General features: G+C 44.1%; 1 protein-coding gene across 2 annotated transcripts in view; it reads right to left on the bottom strand.

Annotated features, from left to right (window-relative positions):
- LOC110530620 (capping protein, Arp2/3 and myosin-I linker protein 3) overlaps positions 1 to 20,623 on the bottom strand; it is a 54,373-nt gene extending 33,750 nt beyond the window's left edge. For both annotated transcript variants that reach the window (XM_036986261.2, XM_036986262.2), the window contains exons 1-6: positions 20,084 to 20,623; positions 18,397 to 18,491; positions 3,455 to 3,505; positions 3,233 to 3,292; positions 2,872 to 2,993; positions 143 to 237 (exon numbers count right to left, since the gene is read on the bottom strand). In XM_036986261.2, coding sequence (XP_036842156.2) covers positions 143 to 237; positions 2,872 to 2,993; positions 3,233 to 3,292; positions 3,455 to 3,505; positions 18,397 to 18,491; positions 20,084 to 20,141 — 481 coding nt within the window. In that variant the 5' untranslated portion in view covers positions 20,142 to 20,623. The remainder of the gene's footprint in view (positions 1 to 142; positions 238 to 2,871; positions 2,994 to 3,232; positions 3,293 to 3,454; positions 3,506 to 18,396; positions 18,492 to 20,083) is intronic.
- Between the last annotated feature and the right edge of the window lie 677 nt (positions 20,624 to 21,300).

Genomic DNA, 21,300 nt, shown 5'->3' with positions numbered 1-21,300 from the left:
GTGAATTTAAAATGTGTCACTGACTGAACAGATTGAGTGAGTGAGTGAGTGAGTGAGTGAGTGAGTGAGTGACTGACTGACTGACTGACTTACTGACTAGCAGAGTGATGACTCTGACTGATTGACTGAGTAGGCGGCTCACCACAAGTTTTCTGAGTCTCTACAGATGATTCAGAGTTTGGTGAAAACTTTTGGACTCCATCAGAGACGTCCCCCTCTGTTCGACAGATGGCCGGACTGAAAGAGAGAGAGAGTTGAGGGAGAGAAGAAAAAGAAAGATATTACTCAGTCAGTGAAAATATGGATATAGTACTTATTACGCATGTTTGTGACATGACTGTACTACTACATTAAATGCACAGTATCCTTAACCAAGTTGTATAGTAGATCCAACCCTATTGTCTGGTGTTATCTCTGACCCTAATCATCCTTAGTTCAATAACCCTAACTAACCTTTAATCCATTACTTTAACTTACTCTAGCTCCTTTAACTACAGTTTCTCTGGATCCTGTTAAATGATCTGATCTGCTGGAAAACAGTAATTTTGGAAGTGATATACTGTGCTGTGGATGAGCCTCTCAGAGGTCAATACCCAGAACACAGCCAATCCCTTTTTGTGACTAACTTTGTATTGTTACAAAAAAAATGTTTTTGAGGGGTTCAGAACACACACAGGCAATACTATTCAAAAAGTACATACATAAAGAAACTAAAAACAGTAGGAAAATAAAATAACCATTATTTGTCCTAACTGTCCCATCTCCCAATCTCAGCAGGTGCAACCCATTCCTATTCCTCCCTCTCTCCACACCTCGGGCTCATGTTGTGGAAATATCTATGTATAAAACAAAACATCATGGGTAACTCATCTTATGTTTATATAATTGTTTGTGGGACCACGGCACACATGAATAGAATCAGCCTGCATAGAGTACATCGATATTCTATACTGATATTCAAAATACAATTTATAAATTCAATCACACAAGCTATAGAGAGCTCTATTGAAAGAATGTCAAGGAGGTTTTGTAGCCATTGAGTTATGCTGAACTTATGTGGAGGCTTCCATCTGGTCACTAATACTATTTTTGTCGCAGTCAGTCCAGACAACCATACTCGTTTCTGGGGTACTGTGAGAGTCAGTGAAGAGTCATCATTCAACAATAATATAATGTAGAGATGGAGAATGGCAGCACCAACTATGCTCGACACAGACCTGGCAACCTGTGACCAGAAGGTCTTCACACTGGGGCAGTCCCACATCATGTGACCAGGAGGTCTTCACACTGGGGCAGTCCCACATCATGTGACCAGGAGGTCTTCACACTGGGGCAGTCCTACATCATGTGACCAGAAGGTCTTCACACTGGGGCAGTCCCACATCATGTGACCAGGAGGTCTTCACACTGGGGCAGTCCTACATCATGTGACCAGAAGGTCTTCACACTGGGGCAGTCCCACATCATGTGACCAGGAGGTCTTCACACTGGGGCAGTCCCACATCATGTGACCAGGAGGTCTTCACACTGGGGCAGTCCTACATCATGTGACCAGAAGGTCTTCACACTGGGACAGTCAGACATCATGTGACCAGGAGGTCTTCACACTGGGGCAGTCCCACATCATGTGACCAGGAGGTATTCACACTGGGGCAGTCCCACATCATGTGACCAGGAGGTCTTCACACTGGGGCAGTCCCACATCATGTGACCAGGAGGTCTTCACACTGGGGCAGTCCCACATCATGTGACCAGGAGGTCTTCACACTGGGGCAGTCAGACATCATGTGACCAGGAGGTCTTCACACTGGGGCAGTCAGACATCATGTGACCAGGATGTCTTCACACTGGGGCAGTCCCACATCATGTGACCAGGACGTTCACACACTGGGGCAGTCCCACATCATGTGACCAGGAGGTCTTCACACTGGGGCAGTCAGACATCATGTGACCAGGAGGTCTTCACACTGGGGCAGTCAGACATCATGTGACCAGGAGGACTTCACACAGGAGGAGTCCCACATCATGTGACCAGAAGGTCTTCACACCGGGGCAGTCCCACATCATGTCCCACATCACGTTTGCGGAGTCAAATAAAATCGGCGAATTCATTTATAGTGTATTTGTTGATTATTAACATTTCGGAGAACACTGGGACATAGTTCCAGACTCTTTTCCAATCTGTATTTTGTTTGTAGTCTTTAACATCTGTATTCCATACTGTAACTATTCACATTGGGTTACAGAGGTCACTCTTCTTACAGACAACATACCAAGGTCGGTAGTACTAGGGGATAGTAAGTCATAAGTAGGACCCTGTTGGGTACAAACTTCTAAACTTGAAATATGAAATATCCTTATTCATGTTACCATATTAGAACTGAGGGTATGGAAATCTACCGAGTGCAGAAAGTACATTCTATCAGAACATGTTATTGTTAAATCTCAGGTATCCTATGGAGAGGAGAAGAGCCCCAGTCTGGTTTCTGTCAACCCGGTAAGGTAGGACAGCCGTGAGTTGGGGAGGGGTGAAGAATTTGGGTCGAGGTCAGGTCAGATGAAGTGAGAAAGAACAAGCATCACTAAAGTCCTGTCTAGCAACATATGTATTGGCTGTCCAGATGTGCAAGGAGGAGACTCAGCATAGGAGGAAGGTATAAATATATGTGTTTGTGTAAATATGTTTTTGTCTTATGCAGCTGTGTGACCCAGTTGGTGAATAAACTTAGTTTGAGCTTTAGTGGTCGTCTGTGAGTTTTACTCTGTTCATTTAGAATCTAACAACCCAACGTTTCTTTTTTTCAGGTCACATGGTCCAGAAAAACTCTTGGCCCTTGCTATGAGTAATAAAATAAAACAAGGTAGACTTACGCATACATAGAGTTGTTGAATATTCTTGAGAGGGCATAGTTGACATGGCTCATCATATGATCAAGGTGGTCTTGTGACTGCAGTCTCAAGGAGTGGGTTGACTTGTCTGTGTCTATTACAACCTGAAAGGGGGAGTTGACATCATTGAGATGAGACTTCAGTGACCAGCAGAGTAAAGGAAATGATCATTTCAGAAGACAAAAATCAGCATAGCTGAAACAAATTTATCCTGATTAACAAACAACCTTGGGAATATAGTTGTGACTGAAACCTTTGAAGAGTTTTGATAAACAAATACAGTATTTATGGAAACAGTGAAATGAGGCAGATGGTTGGTTTAGGAAATACAATAGTTTCTCACCTGATGATCTGGATAAGTGTTCATTGCCCGAATCTCCAGGAAGTTGAAAGTAACCTCCATCTGAAATCCGATTGATAGTTATTATAGTGATCAATATGACCAAATTCCCTTTACTGACATATTATTTGGATAATCTTCCACACAAACATTATCCTCACAAGCATCATCATGCTCAAAAAAAAAAACCACTATTAGTCTATTAAAAGTCAAATGGTGAAATACCTTGGAGGGGACTTTGACAGAAAATAGAAAGAGTCGCCATGTTGCCAGAACCTGAAAAGAAAACCAGATGTATTTAGCTGTCAGCCGGAAAGAAATAGAAATAAAACATCGCAACAAATAAAGCATTAACACCAATAAAGAGGACCAATCATTGTCTGATCATTCAAACATCACACTTCTCTGTCATGTCTAGACATCACTTCCTAGGGTTATTTTTAAAAACATTGTGATGGTGACATTTCATTACTTAACATAGTTATTTTCAAATAGATTTTACTGTCAATGTGTCATAGCTTGAATTGATTTAGGAGTAGAGAGTTGAGGAGACATAGGGGGAAACAGGAGAAAAAGGCGAAAGAGTCCATTATCAAATTAAATCATCACTTAGTGGTTTGCGGGAGTGAAAGTGTGCATATATTCACAGTTCTGTCTGCAGAAGTAATTTATCTCATTCATAATTCAAACTACAAATTAGCATACTCCATCCACGCCTTTATTACACACACCCTGCATCACTCACTACATCTAAGTCTATACTTCTTTGCCCTCTCCTTCCCAGGTCTAAACCCAATTCCAGTCAGTTCTCCTTTTCTTTAACACCTCTCCTCTCTTGCCCCCTGCCATCCCTCCATTTACTTCTCCATCACCATGGAAATATGTTCAGTATTCCATCGGACTATCTTCTTAATCTTCCCATCTCACCAGTCACCTTTCTGTGTATTGTGCCCTCCCTCCCTCCCTGGCCCGACCCCCGCTCACTCCCCTTTCTTATTCGCTAGGAGATTTCAATTCTTTTTCTGCTCTGTCGCTTTCAATTCCTCAAGGCCTCTCTGTGCTGAATCGTTAATGGAACCCCACCGCGCGACGTAAAGAGAGAGGAGGAGAGAAAGGGAGAGAGGGCGAAAAAGAGAGAGATGGCGGCACCAGATTTCCCATTAATAAAGTCCTCAGATTGAGCATCTCTTCACCCTATTCTTAGCTAAGTTAGCACGTTGGCAGTGGATCAAGCTGTATCTGATGAGACGGCCAGGCAGCCAGGAAGCAGACCCTGAGGTCTGTCAGAGGAGAGACAGGCAGCCTCACCAAACCCCTTTGAAACAAGGCCTTCTGAGAGCCCCTATTACAGAGATTGTAACTCATGTCAGAATGCTCTGACAAGTGTGGAAAACTCGGTTATATAAACCTGATCAGAGAACAGCGGAGGAGGAGAGAACACTGTGATGATGACTGAATCGCTCAGCGGGAGAGGGACCGGGGGAGAAAAAGAGACAGAGATGCAGATCTCTCATCAAAGCCTTTGTCAGACACAAAAGATCAGCGCGTAAACACGGGCATCAATAATGTAGGCCTTTTGGTGGGCTTTGATTTGATTGACTGGGAGGTTGAACATAGCCCGCCATGGATTTCGCCTGCTCACATATCATTCAACATCTATTGAGATATCATTATTAAAACAAATCAATGGATTGGTTTTGGGGTTTGTTTAGAAAATATATGTCAATCAAGATCAGGGTAAACATTTTGGGTATAAAATTCAATGTTCCCTCTAAGCTGCGGACGTGTGAGGATGTGCACTTCCTTCAATACTGCGGCGCAGAAGAAATGCCATTCCAGAGACTCAAGAACTTCCCTGAGTTCGACCCATTAGTTTGCACTATATAGATTGCTTTTCAAATCAGTGCAGATCAGAGCGCAGAGTAGCGCGTGTGCACATTTGTTGATATTCTTTGTGAGCTATTAGCCCAGGTATATTTAAGTATAGGACAGCAATGGGGAGAACCTGCTTCCTACAAGAGCACAAAAGCTGTAGGCTACATTTCAAGCTGTCTTTGAAAAGCCAGTCAGGTAAAAAGCTGGTCTTAATTAAAGAGGCAATGTTGTATTTTGAGAAAGACTTGAATATGCAAATAAGCCAATAGGCGGAGGGGTTGCCTACAATGTCTAATTCTCTGTATGGTAATAATGAATTTTATTTTGTCAAGTGGTTTCTTGCATCATACAACACAATACAATTTACATTAACTTATTTGGCCCATAGTGTTGCAGACCAAGTAAAACAATAATTAATGTCAAGCCCTTCATAACGGAAAAACGTTTTTAAAAGTCTCATGCAATGTAGGCCTGCATTGAACACCACGTATAGGCTACTGTAGGCTATATCATAGAAATCAAAATCTATTTCACGTGAAAATGTTATGTGATTTGCTCCATTGGTTATGTTGGTAGGCCTACATTTTGCTCCAATAGCCACAATAACCTATTGGCTACTGTCTAAAACTGTGTTCACAGTAAATTCTCACAATGTTCAAGTTATCGCTCACAATACTTAAAATTTGCTCAGTGCCCCCCAAAATGAGGGAACATTGATTAGAATGTAATATGAGCATTGGAGAAATACAATTTTTTTTGTAAAAAAACATGTTCCAACAAGACTTTATGAATGACTGCCAATAGAAGGCCATCTGTTGTGACCTATCCACTAAGGCTTGGGATGGAATAGTCACTTCTGATTCTGTGTACATTATTCAAAAAGCAGGATTGCTATTTTCTGACCCAGGTGTGTGGAATTTGCACTTGATTTAGGATCTCCCACACCATACGCAGAATGAACAACTCATTTGTTTCGTACTTTCAAGGTATGCCGAAGTGAAAATCTAGTTTAGTGGACCTAATCAGAGACAGCGGTCAGAGCAGACTTTAGGAAACAACTGTCCAGTCACAACCTTGGAGAGAGGGAAAAGATAACTTTGCCCTACTGCCTGTGAAATCTCATCAGTCCTCTCAGACATATAGAGGACTTTCCTAGCTGCTCTGATATGACCAATCAGAATCCTAATAGCCCAGAGGAGAGGACTTTAACCGAGCTGGATAAGTGCTGTTGGCACCCCTTACCAGGTCCAGCAGTCACCCATAACCCACCTCACCGTTGCAGGGCAGAACATCCCTTTATCATCTACAATCTCTAATCTGGGCGTTAAACTGAACTCCTCTCTGACCTTCGTTGATCACATCAAACATCTGTGCAAAGCGTCATTCTTTCACCGTAAAAGGAAAATTCTACCCAAAAACTGTTTTGGTATTCGTTTCATTCGTCCATTGTTGATATAGTCACAAAATATGTTTTGTATGCCTTGGTCTCCTCAAGGCTGGACTACTGCAATGCCATCTTCACCAGGACCCTGGCAGGAGTCTCCAGATGATCCATTACATTCAGAACGGCGCTGCCAGGATCCTGATTACATTTGTTCATTACAGTATTTTAGCAAACACTCTTACTTAGAGGAACAATCTGGGTTAAGTGCCTTGCTCAAGGACACAACGGCAGATTTCTCACCATGTCGGCTCAGGGATTTGAACAAACAACCTTTCGGTTACATGGTAGGCTACCTATCGCCTCCTGATAATGTTTACACACTCTTAACACCCCCGTCCTGGCATTCCTGCACTGGTTCCCCATCTCAGAATCAAGTTCAAAACCATCCTGCTGACATTCCAGTGCATCCATTTCAGTGCACCCATTCCCCACCCACAACCTCAGATTGAGCAATAGCCTGCTCCTCCACGCCCCCAGGACCAAGCTTTGCTCCATGGGGGATCAGGCTTTCTGCTTGACCTGAATGCACCACAGACCCTAGGCTCCTTTAAAATGGCATAAAAAGCCTGTTATAGCGGTGTTCCTTGTTCCTTGTAGCGTCAGCTTGTTATGTGTCAGTAGCCCTGACTAGTTGTTTCCTTTCTCTACATCTTGTTTTAATTTATTGTAATGTACTCACTGTAGCATTGAGATCGTTTTTCAATGAAAAATGCATTATAAATTCACTGTATTATTAATATAATTTTTTTGTGCTGCAATGTGTCACTTTTTGAGCGACCCGACCAAATTCACACAGAAAGATCATTCATTCTAATTGAAAGCAAGACTAAGAAGTGGTAGATCTGTTCTGTGTGCGCTATTTCTATGCTTCCCATTCTTAAGTTTCGTTTTAACGTCTTTTAGTTTCAGTTTTGTATACCAGCTTCAATCAGCTGAAAAGACAATATGTTTGGGTATTGAAAAGATATTGCACAGTGGTTTAGATGGTACAATGATTCTCTGAACTGCTTGTTTTGCCACCTACTGTATACTGAAATTAGGCGAACTGTTAGAATTTTTGCAACCAGGAAATGGCAGATTTCTGCATATTACACCTTAAACTACATGTAGTTGAACTAGTAATTTAACTACATTTTGCAGTAGCTTGGTAGTAGTTTAACTAAATTACATTAAATGGTAGAGTTTTTAGACTATTACGGAAACTACTTCAGTTTATTTTAGTAAATACTTTAAGACTTATTTTTCTTAACTGCATTGTTGGTTAAGGGCTTGTAAGTAAGCATTTCACTGTAAGGTCTACACCTGTTGTATTCAGCATGACAAATACCATTTGATTTGATTTGAAAATATGGGTGAAGTAGACAAGAACTTTCTTTCGATTTTTGGCATCAGATCAGCCTAGTTTTCACTTGAAACAAGCTTACACACTGTTAACATCCGACTCCCGAGTGAACGGTTCTTTCAAATGTATTTATAAAGCCCTTTATACATCAGCAGATGTCACGAAGTGCTTACAGAAACCCAGCCAAAAACCCCAAACAGCAAGTAATGCAGATGTAGAAGCACAGTGGCTGGTAAAAACTACCCAGAAAAGGCAGGAAAATAGGAAGAAGTCTAGAGAGGAACCAGGCTGTGATGGGTGGCCAGTCATCATATGGCTGTGCCAGGTGGAGATAATAAAGAGTGCAAGGCCAGATCGTTCTTCAAGATGTTCAAACGTTCAACGATGACCAGCAGGGTCAAATAATAATCAGTGGTTGTAGAGGGTGCAACAGGTCAGCACCTCAGGAGTAAATGTCAGTTGGTTTTCATCGTCAAGCATTCAGAGGTTGAGAGAGCAGGTGTGTGTGTGTATATATGTATGTAAATAAGTGAGAGAGAGGGAGAGTCAAAACAGCATGTCCAGGACAAGGTAGCACATCCGGTGAACAGGTCAGGGTTCCATAGCCACAGGCAGAACAGTTGAAACTGGAGCAGCAGCACAACCAGGTGGACTGGGGACAGCCAGGAGTTTTCAGTCATCCATTTGTATCCATTTTTAGAGCAAAACAGAAAACACAATCGTGTCCGTGAGTGTCTCCTTTCCATTGAATGCTCATAACAGCTTGCAGGCCAAACAGTTGGGACGCTACATTTTTCGGGATGTCTCATGGCCTGACAAACACCGCTGTAGTTTGGCCACGTTCCATCAGAAGGCCAACATAGTCGGATGGGGTGGATTGAGACAAAGCCTATACAAAAAAAATTAAACTGACAGATTTTGATGGTGATTTTGTATTATGTTACTTAGATTGACACACGGGTGCGTCAATAGACTTAAGTAAACTATATTTTCTTAAAGAGCAACTTCCCCTAAAAAAAACAACTATTCCCTTTGAAAAAAAAAACAGTTTTTGGCATCAATATGAGTCAGAATCATTTATTCTAGTGTCAAAATACTGCAAAGTGTAAATAAGATCATTTTGGTCATAAAGTCAGTCTTGTCTAAAGCAGAGTTTGGAACCTCAGTGCGTCACAACGAGTAAATTAAGGATGGGTATGAATTACAATTGTCAACAAATCATACCCCATTTTGAAAAACTCTACTTGCAAATCACCCCTCCGCTTCCCTTCATTGAATGGGGTTCCGTTGTTTAATCGTCCCAACGTGGTCAAAGGAGCATGGCCGTTTTAGACTGAAAAGCCAGCCAGTTGGTGTGCATGCCCTGCTGAAGGACCATATGTGAAATAGGTGGTTGGAGTGCATTGGTCCCCAGTGGTGGTGAGTATACCGGTAGCTAGACCATATATATTTTGATCATCATTACCATCGCTAGCATAGCTGACGTTAGCTAGCAACTAACTAGCTAGCCTAACTAGCCTACCTCAATACAAATCAAATCATTTTATTTGTCACGTGTGCCGAATACAAAACCGGTGTAGACCTTACAGTGAAATGCTTACTTACAAGCCCTTAACACTTGTTTTTTTTCTTAACTGCATTGTTGGTTAAGTATTTACTAAATAAACTGAAGTAAAACAATAAATAAACTATAAAAATAAAGAGCAACAATAAAATAACAGTAACGAGGCTATATACAGGGAGTACTTTTCACTATGTTAATTATGTTAGCATTGTGGCGTAACTACAATGTTGTTGTTCCATCAGTTTATCACAGCTATTAAACTCTGTTTTAAAGGCACCATTAGCCTCATGGTGAATTCCCTGAGCGGTTTCCTTCCTCTCTGGTAACGGAGTTAGGCAGGACGCCTGTATCTTTGTAGTGACTAGGTGCATAGATAGATACACCATCCAAAGTGTAATTAATAACTTCACCATGTTCAATGTCTGCTATTCTACCACTAGTTGCCCTTCTTTGCAAGTCATTGGAAAACCTCCCTGGTCTTTGTGGTTGAAATATACTGCTCGACTGAGGGACCTTACAGATAATTCATTTTATGTGTGGGGTACAGAAATTAGGTAGTCATTCACAAATCATGTTAAACACAGAGGGAGTCCTTGCACATTTTTACTTCCTGAATTGATTTAGGCTTGCCATAAAAAAAGGGATTGAATACTTATTGACTCAAGACATTTCAGCTTTTCATTTAAATTTGTAAAAAAAATAATAATAATAATATTTCACTTTGACATAATGGGTTAGTGTATAGGCCAGTGAATTTAAAAAAAATTGTAATTATCCATTTAAATCTCAACAACATTTGGAAAAAGCCAAGGGATATGAACACTTTCTGAAGGCACTGTATATGTAAGATATCACCTATCCCTAACTGCCCTTGGTAATAGAACAGTGACTGTATGTGTGTGTGTTCACAGATGCAGAGAGACCAGGCACTCAACACAGACACAATGAGGGGATCACTACTAATATAGTACAGCTGTCTAGTAATAGCAACACCCTTTTTTCACTGATGAACTCTACCTCAACTGCTTATTTCTACAGATTGACGGGAGATGCTTTTGCCAGACGGCAGCCTGGGTCTTTTGATGGGGAGACCATCACTTGGGTAGGTTTGATCTGACCTGTTCAAATTCTTCAAGAGATATATACACACACACACACACACACACACACACAATATAGGTTTGAGTGTCAGATCCCTAACTGCCATTCGTAACAGAACAGTGACTGTGTAGATGTGTTCACAGAAACATGTTTGGAGCCAGCACATGGAGACTTGCAAGAGGATGTGATGAAGTCCAGACTGACTTGATACGGATGTTTCAGAATGGAAAGATACCTGGCACTCGACATTCAAATGTTAGACAACTTTTCCATGTGTTGTCTTTTTTTTTTTTTTTTTTTTTACATGATTGAATCTAAAGGTATCAGTATGTGGGGAGGGAGAAACCCTGTGTATTCTGCACCAGGATCAGGGGTCCCCTGTTGCATACAGGACACCACACAGGAAGGTAGGACCACTGACATGTTTGTCAAGGTAGCCTTACTACCACCAGACAAAATGCCGATAGGCTCAGTATCTGAATCTGGGAATGACAATGAAAGGTGCACATTATTATATTAGGAGAACACCACTTCTATGGTATTATGTAAATGGTTGTTTATTCTACATGGACCTGTTAATACATTTGAAAGTTATCAAAACACTTACTTTAGAATGTCTACATAAATTCAGCAATTGCATTCTCAAATAAAATGTTATTTGTCACATACATGGTTAGCAGATGTTAATGCGAGTGTAGCGAAACGCTTGTGCTTCTAGTTCCGACGATGCAGTAATAGCTAATAAGTAATCTAACAATTTCACAACTACTAACAAGTGTAAAGGAATGAATAAGAATATGTACATAAAAATATATGGATGAGCGATGGTCGAACGGCATAGGCAAGATGCAGTAGATGGTATAGAGTACAGTATATACACACACGAGAGGAGTAGTTTAGGGTATGTAAACATTGTATAAAGTGCCATTGTTTAAAGTGACACATTTATTACATCCAATGTTTTATTATTAAAGTGGCTAGAGATTTGAGTCAGTATGTTGGCAGCAGCCACTCAATGTTAGTGACGGCTGTTTAACAGTCTGATGGCCTTGAGACAGAGACTGAAAAATAGCGGGTGGCGCAGTTGCCATACCAGGCGATGATACAGCCCGACAGGATGCTCTCAATTGTGCATCTGTAAAAGTTTGAGGGTTTTAGATGCCAAGCCAAATTTCTTCAGCACCCCGAGGTTGAAGAGGCGCGGTTGCACCTTCTTCACCACACTGTCTGTGTGGGTGGACCATTTCAGACTGTCAGAAATGTGTACGCCGAGGAAATTGAAGCTTTCCAAATCAAATCAAATTTTATTTGTCACATACACATGGTTAGCAGATGTTAATGCGAGTGTAGCGAAATGCTTGTGCTTCTAGTTCCGACAATGCAGTAATAACCAACAAGTAATCTAGCTAACAATTCCAAAACTACTACCTTATAGACACAAGTGTAAGGGGATAAAGAATATGTACATAAAAATATATGAATGAGTGATGGTACAGAGCGGCATAGGCAAGATACAGTAGATGGTATTGAGTGCAGTATATACGTATGAGATGAGTATGTAAACAAAGTGGCATAGTTAAAGTGGCTAGTGATACATGTATTACATAAAGATGCAGTAGATGATACAGGGTACAGTATATACATATACATATGAGATGAATAATGTAGGGTATGTAACATTATATTAGGTAGCATTGTTTATAGTGGCTAGTGATATATTTTACATCATTTCCCATCAATTCCCATTATTAAAGTGGCTGGAGTTGAGTCAGTGTGTTGGCAGCAGCCACTCAATGTTAGTGGTGGCTGTTTAACAGTCTGATGGCCTTGAGATGTCAGAAAAACAGCACTCGCCTTCTGGATGATAGCGGGGTGAACAGGCAGTGGCTCGGGTGGTTGTTGTCCTTGATGATCTTTATGGCCTTCCTGTGACATCGGGTGGTGTAGGTGTCCTGGAGGGCAGGTAGTTTGCCCCCGGTGATGCGTTGTGCAGACCTCACTACCCTCTGGAGAGCCTTACAGTTGTGGGCGGAGCAGTTGCCGTACCAGGCGGTGATACAGCCCGACAGGATGCTCTCGATTGTGCATCTGTAGAAGTTTGTGAGTGCTTTAGGTGACAAGCCAAATTTCTTCAGCCTCCTGCTGCTCCTGCTGCTGCGCCTTCTTCACGATGCTGTCTGTGTGGGTGGACCAATTTAGTTTGTCTGTGATGTGTACGCCGAGGAACTTAACTTACTACCCTCTCCACTACTGTTCCATCGATGTGGATAGGGGGGTGTTCCCTCTGCTGTTTCCTGAAGTCCACAATCATCTGCTTAGTTTTGTTGACGTTGAGTGTGAGGTTATTTTCCTGACACCACACTCCGAGGGCCCTCACCTCCTCCCTGTAGGCCGCCTCGTCGTTGTTGGTAATCAAGCCTACCACTTATGATCACACCACGTCACGTTAACCATGAAACATACACCCCCGCCCCTCTTCTTACCAGAAAGATGTTTGTTTCTGTCTGCGCGATGCGTGGAGAAACCAGCTAGCTGCACCGATTCCGATAGCGTCTCTCCAGTGAGCCATGTTTCCGTGAAGCAAAGAACGTTAGTCTCTGATGTCCCTCTGGAATACTACCCTTGCTCGGATTTCATCAACCTTGTTGTCAAGAGACTGGACATTGGCGAGAAGAATGCTAGGGAGTGGTGCACGATGTGCCCGTCTCCGGAGTCTGACCAGAAGACCGCTCCGTTTCCCCCTTTTACGAAGTCGTTTTTTTGGGTCGCCGGCTGGGATCCATTCCGTTGTCCTGGGTGAAAGGCAGAACACAGGATCCGCTTCGCGAAAGTCATATTCTTGGTCGTACTGATGGTGAGTTGACGCTGCTCTTATGTTCAGTAGTTCTTCGACTGTATGTAATGAAACCTAAGATGACCTGGGATACCAATGTAAGAAATAACACGTAAAAAAAACAAAAAACTGCATAGTTTCGATGTGGATATGAGGGTGCTCCCTCTGCGGTTTCCTGAAGTCCACAATCATCGCCTTCATTTTGTTGATGTTGAGTGAGAGGTTATTTTCCTGGCACCACACTCCCAGGGCCCTCACCTCCTCCTTGTAGGCTGTCTTGTCATTGTTGGTAATCAGGCATGCTACTGTTATGTCATCTGCAAACTTGATTTAGTTGGAGGTGTGCGAGGTCATGTAGTCATGGGTGAACAGGGAGTACAGGAGAGGGCTGAGCATGCACCCTTGTGGGGCCTCTGTGTTAAGGATCAGCGAAGTGGAGGTGTTGTTTCCTACCTTCACCACCTGGGGTCAGCCCATCAGGAAATTCAGGACCCAGTTGCACAGGGCGGGGTTGAGACCCAGAGCCCCAAGCTTATTGATGAACTTGGAGGGTACTATGGTGTTGAATGCTGAGCTATAGTCAATGAACAGCATTCTTACATAGGTATTCCTCTTGTCCAGATGGGATAAGGCAGTGCGATGGCATCGTCTGTGGATCTATTGGGGCGGTAAGCAAATTGAAGTGGGTCTAGGGTGTCAGGTAAGGTAGAGGTGATGTGATCCTTGACTAGTCTCTCAAAAGCACTTCACAATGACAGAAGTGAGTGCTACATGGCAATAGTCATTTAGTCTAGTTACCTTTGCTTTCTTGGGTACAGGAACAATGGTGGACATCTTTAAGCATGTGGGGTCAGCAGACTGGGATAGGGATTGATTGAATATGTCCGTAAACACTCCAGTCAGCTGGTCTGCACATGCTGAGGACGCGGCTAGGGATGCCGTCTGGGCCGAGTGTAGCTTAGCGTCTTCCATTGTGAAGTAATTGGTTGCTTGGTAAACTTTTCAGAGTAGCTTCCCTAACACTGCTTATAAAATGCCTCATGAGCTTAGTTCAACTGTCGTACCCCATCAGAACCCAAAATATAAGCTTCTAAAAGTTAGTGAACAATGTAAACAAACTGTATAGCCTCACAAGGTGGTTAAAACTATATTTTTTGAGGAATGAGTTACTCTTCTCCAGGCCCATCCCTCAGCTTTTAACCAAAACTGAGTCAGGGCATTGACTTTGTTCTCATTTAAATTAAGGATCTAGCTATAACCTGGCTGTCTGAGACATACAGGGAGAATTTTAAAGTGATGGGTGCTACAGAGGTGCCCTTCCAGCAATAATTGCACAAAGTCAAGAGCTCTCAGTTCAAATAGCCAGGCAGAGCCAGCGTGGGTATGTGTGGAGGGAGCAGGGCTGGGAGGGAAGGAGGGGGCTGGCTTATGTTAATCATAAACCATTAAGCTTTGAGCCGGCACTTCAAAACGGAACCTGCCATTCAAAAGCTGTCTCTGAGCAGCAACGCGTCACAACTCTGCCTCCGGAACACTGAGAAGTCACGGAGTGTGGGAGTTCTGGCCACTGTGATCTGGGATCCCATCTCTCTGGCTCTGCCGAAGACAACTTAAGGACGTGCACACACACAATCCTCAAGAGACATTCTGCTTTCACCCAGGTGAACCCAGCATCAAAAAGGACAAAACCTTCCATCTTCCATGGCAGAGAGCCTGACAGAGTGAGGCCGCAGCTGCCCCAGGTCCTGCTCTATAAGCAGCCTTTAAATAAGACAGAGACGGAGAGAGAGAGATAGAGGCGGCAAATGAGGGAGAAAATGCACAGCTTAAAACAATTAAAACACATCTTGGTGCAGATTTTGCTCACACAAAAGGCTGCACAACTCTAAATCAAAGAAATGTGCAACTGAGCCCTGTGGAACCTCGAAGGGCTATGGGAGAGTGGAGGGGGAGAGAGGAGGAGGAGAGGGAGAACTGAGCCCTGTGGAACCTCGAAGGGCTATGGGAGAGTGGAGGGGGAGAGAGGAGGAGGAGAGGGAGAACTGAGCCCTGTGGAACCTCGAAGGGCTATGGGAGAGTGGAGGGGGAGAGAGGAGGAGGAGAGGGAGAACTGAGCCCTGTGGAACCTCGAAGGGCTATGGGAGAGTGGAGGGGGAGAGAGGAGGAGGAGAGGGAGAACTGAGCCCTGTGGAACCTCGAAGGGCTATGGGAGAGTGGAGGGGGCGAGAGGAGGAGGAGAGGGAGAACTGAGCCCTGTGGAACCTCGAAGGGCTATGGGAGAGTGGAGGGGGCGAGAGGAGGAGGAGAAATAGGATGTGGCCGCTGTCAGAACAGAAGCCCTCCAGATAAGAGCACTCCAATCTTAGCAAGCTGTACCCAATGGGAGAACAGAGAGAAGGTCAACAGTCACAATACATATGCCTTCCCAACGGGTACAGGGGTACAGAGACCAATACATCTCTCTCCATAGACAGAGTCATATCCCTGTAATAAGACATCTATCATCAGATCAATCATACCACCATTAGATGCCTGCCGTCTAGAGACATTGAGCCATACCTCAACAGGTACTCGAACAATGATGTGCATCTGCCAATTCATTAGGATGTGCTAATACATATTGAAGCATGGTATTCTGCTGTGTTTAAGAAAAACAGTCATCTTTTGCTCCTGCAGTTGAATTTCTCTACATGTAGCCTAATCTCTCATGGAAGTGGACAGATCCCTCTTGGTAGCTACAGGAGAAGCTACCAATCTAATCTCATGATGACGACTGAAAAGGAATGTGGAAATCTAGGTGGAGCCAAAACATCCCAATGCGTTTGGGGTGTCACACTGGCAATCACAGCCCAGAACTAGGGCCATTATTAGTGTGGATAGAGGGAGCGGGGAACCAATGGAGGGTGAAATGGAGCGACAGATAAAGATAACTAATGGACGCCAACGGGGCGACAAAAAGGCAGCAAAACATCAGACTTCTCCCTCTCCTCTCATCACCCCTTTTCTCCTGGTGCCCCCCTCGACTCCCATCACCCCTCCCCTCAGTCTTTGTAGATGTTTTGTTCCCTCTGTGTGTATGTTCCAGTTTGTATGTGCATGACAGGGTGTGTTGTGTGTCTGGGAGCATGTTGGTACTCTTTGTAACATTGCCTTTGGCACAGTAAGGATGTCTTGCTGAGCATACCATGTGTCAGAATGAAACGCACTGAGAATGGTTGTGTGTGTGTGGCACAGCATGACGGCTGGTACAGTACACACACAGACAGCTGGATGCCAGCACGGCCCCAGAGAGAGAGAAAGGGCATAAAGAGAAAGAAACAGTGAGAAAGACTGGACGGTAGGACAAACAGTAGATTCTCTGTAGTAGAGGTCAACCAATTAATCGGAATGGCCGGTTAATTAGGTCCGATTTCAAGTTTTCATAACAATCGGAAATTAATATTTTTGGGCGCCGATAGCTTTTGGAACAAAGTGTTTGTCCATTAACAAACTTTTACATATGTACAATACACATGTAGGTCTATGCCTGGTTCTGCTGTATTTACTTGCCATCATTTCGTAAGTATTTTGAGAAGTTTGTATCAGTAAAACCCATTTAGACTAACATTCTCATAAGGCCTAATTGAGTTCTGCCAAATAAAGGAGGGAAGGAGAAAAGCAAGAGAGTAGAGGGGGAATGGTGACGGGAGCGTAATAGAGATGGACAGAGAGGGGAAGAAAGGGAAACAAAGACTAGTCAGACAAAAATAGAGGGAGGAGTGGTAATGACAGCTAGTGAGATGGAGGTAGAAAGGAAAGAAAACTGCACAAATGAGAAGGGGGGGGTGAAGGGTTGAGAAAGTGGGGGAGAACAAGAATAACAGAGACAAAGACAGAAAATTCTCAAATGTCGTGTGTCTTCTCTCCAGCACCAGTTAAAAACTCAGCAGGCAAAGGAAATGAGCTCATGGCCTCTTCACTCATTCACCACCCTTTTGCCCAGTGTGTGTCATTAGTAACTGATACGGGTGACTAATTGAAGTCTCAATTGCAGCGGTGTGTATTGGCTTGCACAAGCTGCTGGGACACCTCTCAGTACACTTACACAACCAGTGGCATGGGCACACACACCTCTGGCGTTGGAGGCACACTGCCACTTTTAATAAAGGTTGAAAAGATGGACTCAATTACCCCATGGTGTCCAGTTGGCTCCTTACGCCTTGATCACACCGACATTGCGCAAAATAGTATGCAGCATCATTTGAATGTGTGCAACAAAAGTTCAACATTAACCTTCTGCCAGCATTTCTGTCAAGCCTTCTATGCACAGTTTGACGCATATCTTCGTTAAGTCCAAAGTATTCACCACACAGAACACACTGCAACTGCCCCTGCAACGCAATGCTGCAACGCAAACACAGCGTTCCATTGGAACTGAATTTACTTCTGGTGAACCAAAATGCAATGACGCTGTCAGTGTGATCGAGGTGTTAGGGGGTGTGTGGACCCAAACATTTTTAGATTATTATTATTTTTTACATTTAGCTTTTTCAGTCAGTGTCTCTGGATGAAGAGGAAAGACCCCAGCTGGGCCCCGAAGTGAGAGGGCCAGGAGGTATGCGGTCAACAATGCTTGACTCAGGGAGGAGGATGCCCCTGCCATGCATAGTCCCATGGGATGTTGGCTATCATCAACAAGGCAACTCCTATGACTAATTGGGAATGGGACGCAAGCGTAGGATTGATCACCCTGTCGCTGGCCGCCTTTGGGGAGGGTGTATAGTGTGAAAGGCCGAAACACCCTAGGAACCAAAGGTACACTACTGATGATGCGCTCCCCAAATTTCACCAGGCTCACTGTTCATTAACTCTTGGAAGTGCTTGCACAAAGGATAGTAACATCTCATCCTGTGTTCTTGGAATCTAAAAATGGATTGAACTGTAATTGAAAGTTTGAAATGCACTGCATTGACTTGAGGTATAAAGTACAGAATTCTCCCAGTAGAGTTTGATTGTGAAGGGGCCTCACCAGTATCCGGTCCTCTGATTTGCCATTCTTGGTGTCCTGCTTCACAGCTCGCACAAATTTGATGGATTGTTTATCAGTGAGCCTCCTGATGCTCTCTGTGGATAGAAGGCATCAAAGAAAAGTCAATCCTGCAGGTAAATTATTCTCACAAACTCTTATACACAACATTAAACACACCACCACCTTGTCACACAACAAGAGGAAACAAAACCACGAAACTTAGCCCGAGGGAGGGAACTGTTATGATTCTGAATAGTGGAGGTAAGGTATGGGACAACAAGACAGAGCGACATGTCAGAGAGCGAAATGTAATATGAAAGAAGTCTTATCAAATAGTTGATATATCATCATAATATTTCTAAAACTGTCATATCCAAAAGAAACCCTAATCAATCAAACACACACATCCTTCTCAAACCCAGTCAGAATCTACCCAGTCTCCCACTGGATAGACCCAGTCTCCCACTGGATAGACCCAGTCTCCCACTGGATAGACCCAGTCTCCCACTGGATAGACCCAGTCTCCCACTGGATAGCAATATTCTTCATTCTCACTTGTCACATTCAATCACATTCATGAACCCGGGTCTTCCCAATACTCACATAACCCGAGAGCTCTACAAGCAGAGAAGTGGGGGATGGGGATAGAAGGAGAGATGAGGAAGGATCAGAGAAAGACCAGCAGAGAGTTAATGCAGCTGTAATCAACGTTAATCTCAGTAAAATCCAATCACTTAAAGCCCTTAACACTGGACATTCCCACAGACGGCCGGACACAGCATATGCTGCACCACCATTAGAGAGCGAAGTAGGGAATGGGAGAGAGAGATGGGAGAGGAGGAGTTAAAACCCTGCCTTGATTGTCTAATGGACCTGCTCAACACACAACCCGTCCTTCCTCACTCCCTGTACTTCTAGCTGTGACTGGTCATTACAACAGACAGATGCAGGTGGAGGGGGACAGAAACAAACAAGGGATTAATTTGCCATCACGATAATTAACAGTGAGAGACCAATGGGGTCAGTCGATGTGTGTGTGTCAGACAATTCCAATGTGAATGTGATTGTGCTCGTCACAAGTGGGTATAAATATAACTCTCCCTGTCACTCTGTGTTATGAGCAGTGTTGTGCTGAGCGCTGCACACCATCAGGGAACTATAGACTAGCTCATCAGTGGAGAGGACCAGCCCCTCAATGCAGAAACTTACGCTTCACACAAAAATGCTTATTCCTTCAGACCCCCCCCCCCCCCCCACACACACACACACCACTTCAAAGCACCCGCAGACGCACGCACAAGGGCCTTACCCACAAAGCGCAGGCACGAATTTGCAGAAATGCACACAAACCAAATCGCTGCTGAACGAAATGGGGATGAATGAACCGTTTACAGTATGATTGTTTATCGTGTCAGGTTATCGTTCCCGAAGTAGGCTTACACCGCCATTAGCCTGCCCTATGAGTGCATGTCATTTACCTGCGGCAGCGGCACTAACGCTTAAGATCACACAAGCGCAAATAGATGCCAGAGAGTGACATTTTCAATAAAATAACCATTCGAATTCATAAGAGCCATAAGCTGCGTAACATGCGTACTAATTACATTCTGCCAAATAAACGCGGTCTGTCAGCTACAGCATGTATCGAGTTTGACAGTGTTTTTTAAAATAGCAGTTTTGAGTTTACCTGTAATTTCCCTGCTGACGTTAATGAAAACTGCAGCGGTGGTCTCTTTAGAGGCCATAGTGCGCTCCGACTCCGGCTCCGACTCCCCTCTTCTCTTCACTTACTCACTCCCCCTCTCTCCGCTTCTTATAATCAAGGGAGAGAGCCGCTAATGCGTTTCCACTGGCAATCCGAGAGTAGCGCGGGCGACTCCAGAGAGAGAGATGCGTCAGTTATTTTTTTAAAGGTCCAATGCAGCCCTTTTTTATCTCAATATCAAATCATTTCTGGGTAACAATTACTTTACTGTGATTGTTTTAATTTCGCAAGCAATAATTGTGCTCCTACTGTCTGGGAGTGGTCTAAGTGGGGAGGGGAAAACTGAAAAGTATTGGCAAAGAGGTTTGGTGTTACGGTTCTGTCGAAAGAGAGGAGGACCAAAATGCAGCGTGGTTATCTTTATACATCTTTAATAAAGATGTTAACGAACAATACAAAAACAATAAGCGTAACGTGAAAAACCGAAACAGCCCTATCTGGTGCAAACAAACACAGAGACCTAAAGAATATGGCTGCCTAAATATGGTTCCCAATCAGAGACAACGATAACCACCTGCCTCTGATTGAGAACCACTCTAGGCAACCATAGACTTACCTAGACTACTATACTAAACACAACCCCATCAATCTACAAAAACCCTAGACAAGACAAACACATAATTCACCTATGTCACACCCTGGCCTAAACCAAAATAATAAAGAGAAGACAGAATACTAAGACCAGGGCGTGACAGTACCCCCCCCCCCCCCAACGGTGCGGACTCCCGGCCGCACACCTAAACCCATAGGGGAGGGTCTGGGTGGGCGTCTGTCCACGGTGGCGGCTCTGGCGCTGGACGTGGACCCCACTCCAATTTAGTCTTGGTCCATCTTCTTAGCGTCCTTAGATTGGCGACCCTCGCCGCCGACCTTGGCCTAGTAACCCTAACAAAGGGCCCCACTGGACTGAGGGACAGCTCGGGACTGAGGGGTAGCTCAGGACTGAGGGGTAGCTCAGGCAGGTTGACGGCTCTGGCAGATCCTGGCTGAACGGCGACTCCGGTGGCTCCATGCTGACGGGAGGCTCCGGCGGCTCCATGCTGACGGGAGGCTCCGGCGGCGCTGGACAGGCGGGAGGCTCCGGCGGCGCTGGACAGGCGGGAGGCTCCGGCGGCGCTGGACAGGCGGGAGGCTCCGGC

Source organism: Oncorhynchus mykiss, chromosome 8 (assembly GCF_057628025.1).
Source record: "Oncorhynchus mykiss isolate SJ-2025 chromosome 8, ASM5762802v1, whole genome shotgun sequence".
NCBI lineage: Eukaryota > Metazoa > Chordata > Actinopteri > Salmoniformes > Salmonidae > Oncorhynchus > Oncorhynchus mykiss.
This window is presented reverse-complemented; position numbering and strand designations above follow the sequence as displayed.